The 14,305-nt window shown below is 43.3% G+C and overlaps 1 protein-coding gene across 7 annotated transcripts in view; it reads right to left on the reverse strand.

The window, feature by feature from the left end:
- pclob (piccolo presynaptic cytomatrix protein b) overlaps positions 1–14,305 on the reverse strand; it is a 61,628-nt gene that overhangs the window by 21,879 nt on the left and 25,444 nt on the right. For 6 of the 7 annotated variants that reach the window (XM_055009072.1, XM_055009071.1, XM_055009070.1 and 3 more), the window contains exons 12-16: positions 11,034–11,975; positions 3,778–10,654; positions 1,726–3,293; positions 1,254–1,519; positions 83–911 (exon numbers count right to left, since the gene is read on the reverse strand). In XM_055009072.1, the coding sequence (XP_054865047.1) occupies positions 83–911; positions 1,254–1,519; positions 1,726–3,293; positions 3,778–10,654; positions 11,034–11,975 (10,482 nt within the window). Of the gene's footprint in view, positions 1–82; positions 912–995; positions 1,063–1,253; positions 1,520–1,725; positions 3,294–3,777; positions 10,655–11,033; positions 11,976–14,305 lie in introns of those variants that run through there. The other variant, XM_055009073.1, reaches the window with a different exon arrangement.

A 14,305-nucleotide genomic window follows, 5' to 3' on the forward strand; every position in this document is an offset into this window, starting at 1 on the left:
TACTGTCTTGAGACAATCTGAATAGTAATTGGTGCTATATAAATAAAATTTTATTTGATTTAATTGGAAAGTATAATCTTACCTCTGCTGTGCGTCTGACTTCTGCTGCCCTGAGTAGTCTGTCTGCCTTGGACAACTCCTTATCAGGCAGGTTGAATCCAGAACCCAAGCCAGTGTTGCTCAGCCCTGTTGAAGTCTTGGTCAGCTCGCCTATGTCTTCTATCAGCACGTAGTTCCTGGCATTATGGTGGTCAATATCAGCATAGAAAGAATCAGCAGAAATGCTGGACATGGGACTAGAGGCCATGCTCCTCTCCTCTAGTCCTAGCCTCAAGTCCAAGTTGCCATACTTGCCCCCAAGGTGTGCCACCCCATACCCACTTTCTGTTGAGGTTGGCACAATGAGCAGAGGCTGGTTGCGTATCACTTCATAATTGGTGGTGATTTTAGGCTCTAAATCTGACAGGGTTGTTTGTCGCTGCTTTCCCTGCTGCAAAAGCAAGGCATGTTGGTAGCTGCTAGGCTGACCCTGGGCATGGGAGAGGGATAGGGTTGGGTAAGGAGACACCTGTTGATGATAAAGGGATTGCTGCTGATACAGGTTCTGTTGGGTGTAGTGGCTGGTGGTTTGGGTCTGGGGAACATACTGAGCATAGTGAGAGTAGGGACTAGTTAATGTGTTGTACTGTGAATCAGCTTCTGTCTGTGGGGGGATGAATTGGTCAAATTCCGACTGGGGAGCCGTCCGTGGTCTCTCAAGGCCATCTCCTCTGGCTTCTCTGATGTTGCTAACCTCGCTGTCTGACATGTAGTCTCTTTCCTCCGCCACCCCCTGGAGATAAGCTCTCTCTCTCTTTTCTCTCTCCTTCAGCAAGGCCTCCTTACGGCGGTTGATACCCATCTCCAGATACCTAGAGTAATAGAAGAAATTCATTCTGTTTTACAATTTGAGCGCTAACAGTTCTATTAACATAATGTTTCTCACACATTTGTACCTGTTACAATGTGTGAGTGAGAAGAGGTCTCATTGAGTGTTGTCAAGGCAGCCTTTTAGCCCATAAACTATTAAGGTAAGAAGGGAATCATGCAGAAAAATTAGGAATAATGATTGCATGAGATGGAAAATGCAAATGCACTGGTTTTAATCGAACTATTGCATATGAGTTGGTTGCTAATATTATTTGTTAATGAAATAATGCCATGAACAAAAGGGTAAGTCTGTATTCTAAAATGTGTTGGTATAAACTTCTAACCGTAGCTTGGCGTCAATCTCCTTTTCCTCTTCATCTAGCTCAGCCTGTTTTTTGCGAAGTTTAGAAGATTCTCTCTCCACTAGGTCAAGCTCCTTGTCAATGTCTTGCAGAATCTTTGCCCGTGCCATTGTTGTACTGCGGGCAAGGCGGCGACGAGCAGAGTTGGTGCTGTAGCCTGACCGTCCCGTCAAAGAGTCATCCTCAGGAGGGGGGTCTGGTAGCGTCCGCTTTACCTTCTTACCTGTGCTGGAGGTAGACCCTCGACCCTAGAGCATAAAAACAAGTCATATGTCTATCAGTCACTGAATGATGATTAAAACTTCTGAATAAAACTGCATTTTAATTTGCTCAGTGCTTCAATATCATGTTTGAATTCTGAGCATTTTTGTAATTCTGAAACAATCAGCACAATATCATTGTCAATACTGATAAGAAAGCTTGCTTTTTTCAGTTTATATCTGCAGTGACTTACAGAATAGCTGTCTGCATAGTATCCACCCATCCTGTCGTCTGTGGAAGGACTAAGGGATTTTGGATCAGATAGAGACTTCTGACCGGCCTTCAATATCCGAGGGCCGGAGGAAAATCTGGTTGGGTCAGCAGTCAGCATTCTCTGCCCTCCAAGTGACTTTTCTGGAGACATGGGGGAGACTTGGGAGTAGAAAACTTTAGACTTCGAGGGGACGTCTGCTGTTAGGTGTGTGCTGTAGCCCAATTCAATGGGTGTGTGCCTTCTGTCTGAGTCTGTCTGACAGCTCAGACTACCACCTCTCTGAGAGTTCTCTGGAGCTGATATATGCTTAATGATCTCTACCTTTGTGTCCATCTGAACATTAGGTCGTTTGATAGTTCCAGAGTGGTCAGTTTGGACAGATATCTCTGCCACTGTCTGGATAGCAATACTAGAGACCTTGGAGCCATGTTTTCCATCACTGCTATGCTTTCGAGAGCGTCGTCGAGCTTTTGTGGGAGCATCCCATTCGTCTTGGTCCTCATCATCAGTTTGAGCTGAGCTATCAATATTTCTCTTATTCTTCTTTCTCCTGCCCACATGCTGCTTCTCTGCTGAGTCTTCATCATCTGTCTGCACTCCACTATCAATTATTTTTTTCCCTGTGTCTTGATCAGCTTGAAGCTTGTTTAATAGATTAAGCTGGTTTTGATCTTCCTCTATATGTGTCCCAACAGATGGAACTGTAGACTCATCTTTGACAGGCCAGTACTGGCCACTGTCACCTACTCCTGCATACTTAGCATCTAGGAGGTTGCCTGTGGTACCAGTCGTGCCATAATGCTCATCTAGCTGCCGCTGGAGCTGCAGTTGGAGTTGTTGGATTTGCTGCAACTGCTCTTTCTGCTGGGCATAGGTCTCTTGCTGGGCCACCATGTGGGCATGATGCTCCTCTTCCTGTTGTAGGAGAAGCTGCTGTTTCAGAGCCTGAAGTTCCTCAAGCTCTCTTTGCACCATAAGCTGCTCTTGTTCTCGGTAACGCTGTATTTCCTGCCTTTCCCACTCCAGCTCCTCAGCAAGACATAGCTGCTTAAGCTTCTCTAGCTCTAGGAACTCCCTCTCCATCTGATACTGGGCCATTTTTGTGTTGTCCAAGCCAGGGAATATTGGAGAAGAAGCTAAGGCATCCAGAGAGGCAGCAATTGCTTCCAGGGTAGTGTCTGAGTACATGTCAGGATAGCCAGTTATAATGTCAGCCAAAGCAGTGGGTAGAAGCTCCTTAGATAGGTCAGTGTCAAAAGGAATTATTTGTCCTGGATCTGTAGTAGGAATGAAGCCATATGGATGTGGAACTGACTGGTTCTGGATTAATGATGTAGGTGTTAAGGTAGTGCTAAAGATAGAGCCTGGTTGAGTTGTAATTGCATATGTTGATGGAACTGGGGCAGCAACAGAGGAGTAAACGATTCCATCTGAGGTTCTTAGAACACTATTTACACCAAATCCAGCTGCAGGGACCTGGGAGAATGGAGCAGTAGTCATCGCAGGATAGAGTCCAGCAGCTTTGCTAGTGTAGTCTAGTGCTTTACCTGCGATAAGTTAAAAGATTTAAATTTTACTTTATCAAATAGATTATAATTTTAGAAACACACAAACTGCACAGTATATGAATTGAAGATCATGCAATTTGGATTTAAAAGACTTCTGTTGCACATGCATATTTGCATTCATTTTGGCTAGCAAGACGCAAAACCAAAATATTGCGGGAGCACACGTAGGCACACACATGCATCTGTATAAAGAAAAAAAAGGAAAAAAAAACAAGTGGAATTAATATTTAAAGAAAACATGCACATTAAACAGCAACGCAAATTAAACATTTACAAATGTAAAAATAAACATGAAGGAAAAACAGCCACATGTCTTCAGAAAGTATTAAGTTTTAGCAAAGTATGTCAAAGATTTAGTAAATAAAAATATAACATTTATTACATCATTCCAGGGCAAGCTCATAAATGCAGAGCATGGTTATAAAATAAAAATGAAAACACAGAGAGAAATCCCCATACTCACCAGCAGAAATTTTAGCAGCAGTGAGGTCTATAGCGCCATCCGAAGATCCACTGAGGTAGTCATAGTCATTCTTGGGATCATAGGGGAACAGTCCGGCCTCTGTGAGGTTAGTGTCAGACATTGATGCTTTTATACCATTCATTCCTTTTATACCATACATTCCAGCATTCTCATACTGATAGTGGTCATCTCTATATCCAAAACGGTTGTCGGGCTGGGTTGTAACTGGAGGCTGAGTCCTGCAGCTTCCTGTAAATGGTAGCTTGTAAATGACATCACAGCACACGCTCCTTCTACCAGCTGTAAGGTCCACTGGAGTCCCATCATCTTCTACAACAGTGGTTACCACTCCTGGGCTTGTACCAGACAAAGCTACCATAGCTCTTACTGGTCTGTAGTTTGATAGATCCATTGCTCCTGTGGCCTCTAGAGAGAGGACAGGACCACCGTTGCTGATAACTGTGGGGGCTGTAGTCATTGGCTGTTTTCCTCCAGAGGAGACAAGAGCTTCCAAGGAAAGATTAATGGGTATGTCTTGAGCTGTAGATGCTACAGCACTAAGCTTGGGTTGGGAGTTCACAGGTCTGTATACGATCTGTGCGAGTGGTTCGAATGGTTTGTATGTGGTGAGAGGTAGAGGCAATGACATAACAGGACCCTGCAAATCAAGTGGTTTCTCTGCTGGAGTGTTGTTGTATGATGCAATGGTAGCTGTGCATGTGACTATTGTGATGCTGTCAGTGACAACAGACAGTGTGGTTGCAGGGGTGATCTCTGCACTAAGATTTACTATCTCAGGCTGTACTGCTGTGATTTGACGCCCACTGGAATCACTTGAAAAAGACTGTCGACATGACTCAGGTGGAGTGAGGTCCATGCCTTGATCAGTCATCTTTATGCCAACCTTCATAGTGCGCAAATCAATAACATCACCAGGATAGATTATTTTGCCATTCTGTTTGGGCACAGGTTGGACTTTAGCAATGTCTGGTTGTATAGTGATTGCTACACTTGGTGGAGGAACCTGTGGGAGTCGTTCATGAACAACAGAGACAGTGGTCCTCTGGACCTCAGTAGTGACTACCTGAGTGACAAGGCTAGGTAGGCTTTCAGGAGGCTGGCCTGAGGTGGAAATGGAAGAAGAATACATGTGACTCATACTGGAGACCACTTTTTCTGGTCCCCTAATCTCTTGGCTCTCAATAGACTCTTGCTGAATTTTAGTGATGGTGACCGGAGCCACAGATATACCCTGTGGAATGTCCTGCACAGTGGGCATTGAGGTTCTCCTGGTGTACGCCTCAGTGGTTATTGTCTCCAGTGGGTGGTCATATTCTGATGAGTAAGTCAATACATGCTGTTCTGCTGAAGGAATTGACTCTCTCCTGTAGGGGGCCTGAGCAGGATACCCATCAATAGGAACAACTTTTTCAGTCGGTACATTTGCTACCTGTGCTAATGGTAATGATTGCTGCATGGTTATGGATTCTCTCCTGGTGGCAGCAAAAGCCTCAGTTGTAACCACTTGCTTGGATATGTCATACTCTGCAGGGTAAGTAAATATCTCAGTTGTAGTGTATGGTGGCTGTACTATGGATGATATGGATGTCCTCCTCCTATGGGTAGTTTCCTCAGTTGTAATAACTGGCATCCCAGCCACTGTCTGTGGTTGTATTGCTGATGTTGGTACTGAAGGTCTTCTTACATCCACATCCTTTGTTATAATCTCTGTGGGTGTCTCATGTCCAGTCTGCAAAGCTATGACCTCCAGAGGAGGCACTGAATGTGACATCACAGAAGGATTAATTGCTTCATAGACCTGTGGAGTATAACAAGGTACAGGATGTATATCTGGGTGTATTGCCATTTGTTCATCTTCCATTACTACAGGTCCAGGTGTTACTTGAGCAGTTGGAGGAATTATTATCTTAGCATCTGTAGTTAGTGGCATTAACTCTGCAACTTCAGAAATTGGAGCAACTTCAGCTACTACAGGGAATGTATGAGGTAGTGGAGATACTGTTGCTACTTCTGGTATTCTAACAACAGTGTCAGTTGTAATAACCTCTGTGGGTAGTTCAAACTTTGAAGGGAGGGTCACTACTTCAGTTACAAGAGCAGGTTGTTGTGTCGATAGCTGCTCTGTCACTGTAGGAGGAACTTCATACAGCTGAACTGTTTGTGGTACTGATGAGAGTTCGGAAATGGTTTCAGTATTGTAAAAGCTAGGTGGAAATTCTTGCTCTTGAGAGTGTGTCATCGATTCATATATTGTTAGTGGCTGTTCAACAGCAATTTGCTGATTCAGTTCTGGTACTAACTGTCTTTTCGGAACAGCCTCTGTGACAATGACATCAGTAGGTATATCCTGTTCATCCTGTAGCATTTCTATTTGTGTTGCATCTTCTGGATAAAGAACAGTTGATTGGAGTGCAGCTGATCTATCTTGGTTGACCAGTGCATCTAAAGGTACTCCAGGCTGCACTGGTACAGCAACAACTTCAGTCAGAGGCTCTGGCTGCACAGGTGCAGTTATTTGGGGGAGCTGAGGAACCACTGCTTCAGGTAAATCCTCTGGTGCATGAGTTATGACTACTGTGGCTATGCTTGGATGCTGAGGAACAAATGGTGTAGACTGTTCTCTTGCCATGGCTTGGACTGTAACTGGCTGAATAAGAACCTTTGGCTCTGCAGGCACTGTGATGATCTCAGTCATTGTTTTAAGTGGTGGTAATGGCTGAGTCATTGATTGCTGTGGTTGTACATATGGTTTCTTAATTGGAGGAGGTACTGTCTGTGCCTGAATGGAGGTGTCCTGATCTGTTGACACTACAACGGCAATAGCGTCAGTGACGGAGACTGGTACTTGCACTACAGAGGGCACAGCTTCTTTCTTGGCTTGCACTTTAGCCATCACAACGTCAGAGGTTGTAGTTTTCTCTACTACCCCCACTGGAGATACAGGCATTGGAGGTGGATGTCTTACAGTGGGGACAGAGGCTCTCCTTACTGCAGCTTGTGCTGAGAATGCCTCAGTGGGTGTTTTCTGCTCTGACGGTGTGGTCCGTACCCCAGACACTTTTGTAGATGGGATGGACCCTCGTCTTACAGGTGCCTGGACTGTTATGGCCTCTGTTGGTGAGCCAGGCTCAGATGGAAGAGTTATCACTACATAGGTCTGTAAACATTTGGCATGTCTCGGAGACAAAGGTGATTTAGGAGATGTTGTACCCAACTTTGACTCCACAGGACGTGTCAGGCTAAGTGACAGAGCACTTGGAGGTTCTTTCGTCCGGGGCAGTGTTGCAGCTTTGGGGGCCACAGGAGGAGGGGGTGGCTTGACACTCTCTCCTGGCTTGTGGCTAAAAACCAGTCCAGCTGGAATTGATATAGGTTTAGGTGGTATGGGTGGAGGAGGCTTTGTGATTTGACTAGGGCCAGTTGTTGTAACAGAGACTGGTGCTACGGTTGATGTACCAATTGTCGCTGCAGTGGCAACTGGTGGTTTTGGATAAGGTGTTGGTTTGGGTGATGGTGGAGTTGAATCTCCAGTTACTTCCACTGTGTGTACAGCTTTTGTTCTGGCTATAGGTTTAGGTGGAAGCGGTGGAGCTGAAGCTACTTGCACTGCAGTCATCTTAGTCGATAGTGAAGGTATATCTGTGCTGGGTATATCTGAAGCAGGGCGTGTGGCTTCTTGATTACTATGTGGAGGAGAAGCAGTGGAAGCTGTTGGTGCTGTGCCAGTTATGTCTTGTGTGTTTTGTCCAGACAAAGACATTTTTTCCACACTGGGCACTATGATTACTACATGCCCCTGTCTGTTTGAGGTAACTACCTGAGGTACAGATACACTATTTGGTGGTATGATGTCCATTCTTGGCTGTATATCCACAACAACCGACTGCATTGGTTGGCTAGCCACTGTGTTTCTCATAGCTAATGTTGTCGGGGTGACTTGCTGAACATTCTTTGCAGAAGGCTGCTCTGTGTTACTGTCAGGTAGTGATACTGAAGTAGACCGAGGGGGAGGGGGAGGTGGGACCTTCTTTTTGACTATGGTAGTTGATGCTGGAGCTGGTGGTAACACCTGGGCAGTTTGAGCTGGAGCTGGGACTACTACCGGACTCATTGATGGAAGAGCTGACTGCACAGAGACTGAGTGTACCACTTTGGCTTGGGCTTGAGCTTGAGCAGGGGTAGTTATCAGTGCTGAAACTGGTACAGGAGTTTGTTCAGAGATTGGAGCTGTAGTTGAAACCAGGTCAAGCATCTGGACTATGACTGGCTCAGGGCAAGAGGCCAAAGCAACAGAAGTAGGAATAATATTAGTTGAAGTTAAAGCAGACACCGAAACAACTGGAGCTGTAACTTGAGCTATAGGTGGAGTTGAGACGACAAGTGCTGGACTTGGTGCTGCAACCTGCACAGCTGGAAACTTAATAGGAACCTGAGATGGAGACGAAACTAAGTCTGGCATTTGGACCACAAGAGGTACAGCAGTAGACATCTCCGCTAAGGCTGGACTTGGGGCTTCAGCTGTAGAAATATTATCTTGAACTACCACAGTTGTTTGACCTTTGGATGGATGAGAAACTACATCTGGTATTGTAACTATAACTGTGGTTGAAGTGGAAGATGCTGCAGATGGCACTGCGGCAATTGTGGCAGGCAATGGGATCTCTGGAGGTGACTGGCCTTTAAATGAAGTTGGTGGTGTTGGTGTAGACAGTGGAGTTGAATCTGATGAAATAGGTGTTTGAGCCTGGAATGATGATGAAGACGTAGCATTAGAAGCCAAACTGGAATCAGGAGTGGCTGGTGAAGTTGGCGGTGACATTGGTGATACAGGGGAAGGTGTCGTAGTTAGTTCTGGGGCAGATATTGGAGTTGGAATTGGTTTGGGCTCTGGGATTTCACAGATCACACTGATTGGCTCCATATCAGTAGATTCAGACAATGGTGGACTTATAGACGGATCATCTTTAGTCTCAGAGTCATCACTGGGGGTAATGTCAGAGGAAATACCAATGCCATACTCATCTGCAAGACTGTCATCCTCTTCCTCCCCAGATGAACACTGGGTAATCTTGAGGTCTGGTATGGGGAACAATGCCTTTCTAAGTGCAGGATCTAGAGGAACCATAGGTCTAACAAAACCTATAGATCCACTTGGAGTACTGGGATGAACAGTAACCTCCGGGCGCTTTGGGGGTTCAGAAGGACGTGGAGGTGCTGGTCGTTTCTTTTTCTTCATTGGCACTTCACTCAAAGAGGCAGTGTCTGCAGGAGGTAAATCAGTTTGTCCAGTGAAATATGTCTCTTCTGTTGGTATGGTCACCACACAGGTCTCAGCAATTGACCCAGTGACTGAAGCTCCTGATGAGGAAGATTCCATGGCAGTCTGGGCCTGTTGAAATTCATGCTCTATCATCATCAGCTCTCTCTTTTTCTGCATCATCTCCTCATAAACCTCCTCTGGAGACCTGAGCTTTTTGAGAGATTCAGAGCCAGTATCTAATTTGGGTTCTTCCTCTTGGGATTCGCTCATCTTGATCTCAGGCTCCTCAACTAAGGATTCATAAAGATAATCCTCTATGGCCATTCCCCCATAAAGTGGCTCAATATCAGGAGGGCTCTCTCCTGGAATAGCTTTTGTCTTTTGAATTATTTCCTCATATGCTTCTTCAGCACTCTTCAATGACTTTGTCACAGTTTGTTTCTCTTCAAATGGATCAGGATTGTATGGTATAACTGTTGGTGAGGGTTTACGTCCCCTCTGCACAGCTCGCTTGACCTCTGGTTCTGATTCTATACTAGCAGAGTACTCAGAGCCAGATGTTCTGTGGCTTTCATCTATTACGGTAACCTGTCTCAGATCCTCTGTGGAGGAAGCATCTCCTGGTGGAGACAGTGGTTGACCATGAGCCCTCATCTGCTCTTCTTCAGAGGAGTCCTCAATGGTGGGGAGAGGTTGAGTTGGCTGCCTGTGTTTACCTTTGCGGTGGTGTTTGTCCCCACTGACTTTCTTGTGAATGGGGCTGCTATCACTGTCCTCCTCCAGTGACGAGGCTGATGTTGGTGAAGATCCTGGAGTAAAGCTAGATGCCTGAACACTAGATGAACCCTTTGACAGGGATTCTGTGATGCTCTCTACCTCTTCATCAGTGCTTTGTCTCTGTCGCATGGCTGGAGTAGCTTTCTTGAAAGTAGTCCTGGGCATTGTTTCAGGAACATTTTCAGCAGTTTCAGTGTCAGCTTTTGGGAGAGATTTTTTCCTGGCTGGACTGTCTTCATTATCTGTGCTACCTTTTCTAGGCAGTGATTTGGATGGCACTGAAGTATTGTCAAGCTCAACTTCCTTGACGGCCTGTACATTTGCTGAAATCTTTTCTTTCTCCTCCTCAGATACAGACATTTCTTCTTCATCACCCATACCCATTATCTGCTTGCGAATGAACTCTTCATCTTCAACAGAGGAGTCTGCGCTTTCAGTTTTGATGTCCTCACTGCTGGATGAAACAGGGCTCACCTTTAGCCTCCTCCTCTGGACTTTAGGGGATGGTGAGGGTGTGAGCTCACTTTCACTGCTATCATCCATTGCTTGGAAACTTAAGCGCCTTCTCTCAGCTTTAACCTCCTCCTTTACTGGAATGGATACATCTGTATTTATGTCATTTTTCCTTGCATCACTAACTGCCTGCTCATCACTCAATTCCTGTATTACAGGGAAAATCTGGGGTTGATCTTCATGCTCCTCTTTCGATGCAGGCTTAATAGTTGTTACAGGGACAACTTTGTTTTCCAATTGAACTTGTCCAGTAGGTAGAGACACCTTTCTTTTTTTCTCTAACTCTTCCTTGTTTCCATCTTGATCCTAAAAATGGAAGAAACAGAGAAATTATCAGTAAATACATTCCTTCAAGTAAAGAACTAGACTTCTGGTCTAACGGAGTGGGAAGATGCATCCTTCAAATCTTCTCAATATAAGCAAAGTATTGGTGGTTAACACATTGCAGAAGATATATAAACAAGCTAAACAGAATGTATGGCCCACTTGAGTTAATCAGTGTAACTGAAATTTCAGTGACTGAATGAGAGTGGGTGAGAGTCAATGAATGTAGCTGCAAGATACATCTTCCCACAACACTTGCTTAAAAATTCCCTTTCTGCAGTGAACAGTGTTAAATGGTATTATGTTAAAGTGATCATTTGTCTTTGCAATAGTTATTTCAATAAAGAATATCCATTCTTACTTTTATAATTATGCTCTTCTTTGGTGGTTGTGACTCTGGAGCTGAGGTGATGTCAGTGATCTTCTCATCCAGCTTATCAGCAATTTCTTTGCTTTCAGCTTCTTTGACAGGTTGTACTTCTAATGTGAGCTGATGTTCTTGCGTTGTTGGATGCACCTCAATTTGTTGCAAAGATTTTGCTGGCTTTGTTAGTTTGATATCTTCATCAAGCTGTACCTCCTTAATACTCCTTTCTGGAACAGACACCTGGGCTTTTGTTTCAGTCTCTGGAAAGACTACAGATGGAGCTTCTGCCTCAATAGTTTCTGTAGGTACAGCTGTAGCTGTGATCATCGGAGTAGCAGAAGTCGTAACCACACTTGATTCAACTTTCACTTCTGGAAGATCAGGTTTAGACTCTTGAGCTTTGGGAGGTTCTGTCACACTGATATCCATTTTCATTGCCTCTTTTTTGTTTTCCACAGTTACAGTCTTGGGAATATCTGTGTTTGGCACTTCAACCTTTGGTGTTACCTCTGCCTGTTGTACAGGTGCCATGGGAGGCATATATGGTTCTGCTGTTGATGCCGCTAAAGGCTGTTTCTCTGCTATAACAGGTGAAACCTTTGCTATTTTGGGTGTCTTTGTCGTCTCAAGTTCAATTTGAACGGAAGCTGCAGTAGCCATGGCTTCCATCTTGACAGATGTAGGTTCTGTCTTTGCTTTTGTGGTTGCAACTGTTGGTACTGCCTCGATAGGGGCAGGTACAGGCTGTGGTTTTGTGGCTCCAGGTTTCTCCTCTGCCTTTATGAGGGCAGTTTTGGGTTCTGCCTTTTTGGCTGCAGGTGTGGCCTGGGTCTCTGCCTTGGCAGGTACAGGTGAAGGTTGAGACATTTTTCCTGAGTCTCCCAGCTGTCCTGACAAAGCCCTTTGGGTCTGGCAATTCAAACACAGCCATTCCTTCTGTAATCAAACAAACAAACACAGCATTATGAGAAACAGTTTGCAAAGATTAACAAAAGCACTTTAGAGGCTCAATTAGTTATATTTGTTGTTGTTGTTATTGTTTTGTTTTTTATCTGTGATGTATCACATACATATAATTGAAGGCACCAGTGCTGATGGAAGAAGTGTGCTAAATCAGTATTTTGAGAGAATAAGCAAGCAAACTTAATTGAACCTAACTGATCCAGAAATTAATTTTTCCACAAAGCCAACAAATGTAATCCAGCTAATTATGTCCCATTCTTCTGTAATTCATTTGTTCAGTAAGGTAACTATAGCATTGCATTGTTTGGTACAGAACACGGAACGCATGACTGCATCAGCAGCTTTCTTCATGCACACATCAGTGGCTTTCTTTATCAGCTCCTGGGCTATCAGCTCACTACTAACATACAATCTTATTTATATGCATTACCAGGACAGCTGTGTTTTTTGAAGACTGTTGTTTTTCACTATCAGTAAATTGAGTGCAGTGCTATTTGTTCATGTTATTTTTACCATAAAGCCTCCTCACACGCTAGTTTTTTGGTACTGCTGACCCAACTATACTGTTTTTGTGTGTGTAGATAACAAGATTAGCTCTTCCCACAGATTTTTGTTGCCATCTAAAACTCTTCCAAAATTAAAAAAAACAACTATGCCTATGCAGGTGAACCCAACAGCACAATGTATTTGCCATGAACTGTAATGTCTTTGATGTCAGCTCTCAGTGAATTTGCACCTATTAAAAGAAAGCACATGTGCAAATGCTGGCCAGTCAGTAATAGGGTAAATACACCACAGGGCTTAATTCAAAGGCAGCAAACTTAATAAATTGTTATTAAATATTTTAATATTTTCACTTTTTAACCACAGGAGTATTTTTTTGACATGATACAGTATGAAGTTAATGCTCAGCCATGCTATACGTACTGAGTCAACTCAATTTCTTTCTGATCCTGCCTCTACCTAATACAAGTAAAAGAGTGTGAAAAGAATGTGACAGTGTGAGTAATTGTCTGACTAGCAAAACACACAATACCAATTACTAATAATTATGACATTCTGAGAGAAGAGAGACAATTGACTACTCTAATCCACTATTTTAAAAAGTAAGGTATTATATTAGGTTTAATATATCTGTTGACATGGCACTCTGTTCAGAAGAAGCCCTGGTACTCTATGCTTTAAAGCACTGCTGCATTAACTAAATTATTCTGAGGAGGGCCTGTGTTAACTGTAGTTTTCGGTGTCCCCTCACTTCCTTTCAGTCCTCTAATGCAGATTTTATTTAATTTTTTTTATAAAATACCTACAATGACTAATTCAGCTATTTCAAACTCAGTATGACATGCTGATAATGAGCACAGTCGTTCACAATGATTATGTTTCACAGGTAATTTGTAAGGTTCTGCTCTGAAATCAATCAGAGTGAATCATCTCACTCTATTGAGGACTCAGTCAATGTTTGGTGTACATTACTGTCTAAACTGTCCTGTCCTGATAACCATGATGTGTGTATCTTTGTGTTGCTCACTGTTTACTCAGTCTTGTGTTTTAAATATTCTTTAATCCATATACATCCAAACAATGCCCTTGGACTACTTTTATCGGTATTAGTGGATATATTTGAAGACAAGCAGTAACTGGATTTAACATGAGCATAATTCCTTTTTCATGTGTTTGTCTTTTGTTTTTGTTGTTTAAAAAATATAAGTTTATGGAGGAACATTTGCTGAAAAAATAAGAGATTTCCTATGCATTTGCTTAATTATTTGGTTTGCTACTTGTATTACACTACCTGAGTGATGAAAGGTTCCAATTATGTGTTTGGGATCACATTTACGTCTCAGATTATTATTGAAAGTTAAAATGATAAGGAGATAATATATTACTTAAAGAAGAAAAAGAAGCACCAACTGCATAATGTCATATTTGCCAGTAAGGAAATGAGATGCTGCTGTGTCTTGCGATGGATAATAGCAACAACAGTTGTCACACTTTCTGCTAAAGACACCACTGATTTGTTACAGACCACAACATCGAAGAAAACAACACAGTTTCTTATGTTGAGTAACACCATAGCAGTCAAAGTAATATAAATTCAGTATTCAGCGCATGGGATGTACTGAACATCCGAACCTTTCACACATAAATATTTGTCATAAATACGTTTTCAATACAGCGTGTGGTCCCTATTATTAACATGCTCACTGGTATTACGTTAGACCTCGCATCATTTCCAAAACCGGAATGAAAATTCTTACCTTGCAAAAGTGCTAATCACATTTTTGAGGAATGCTATTACT

The sequence above is a fragment of the Amphiprion ocellaris genome, chromosome 3, assembly GCF_022539595.1.
Source record: "Amphiprion ocellaris isolate individual 3 ecotype Okinawa chromosome 3, ASM2253959v1, whole genome shotgun sequence".
In the NCBI taxonomy this organism is placed as follows: Eukaryota; Metazoa; Chordata; class Actinopteri; family Pomacentridae; genus Amphiprion; species Amphiprion ocellaris.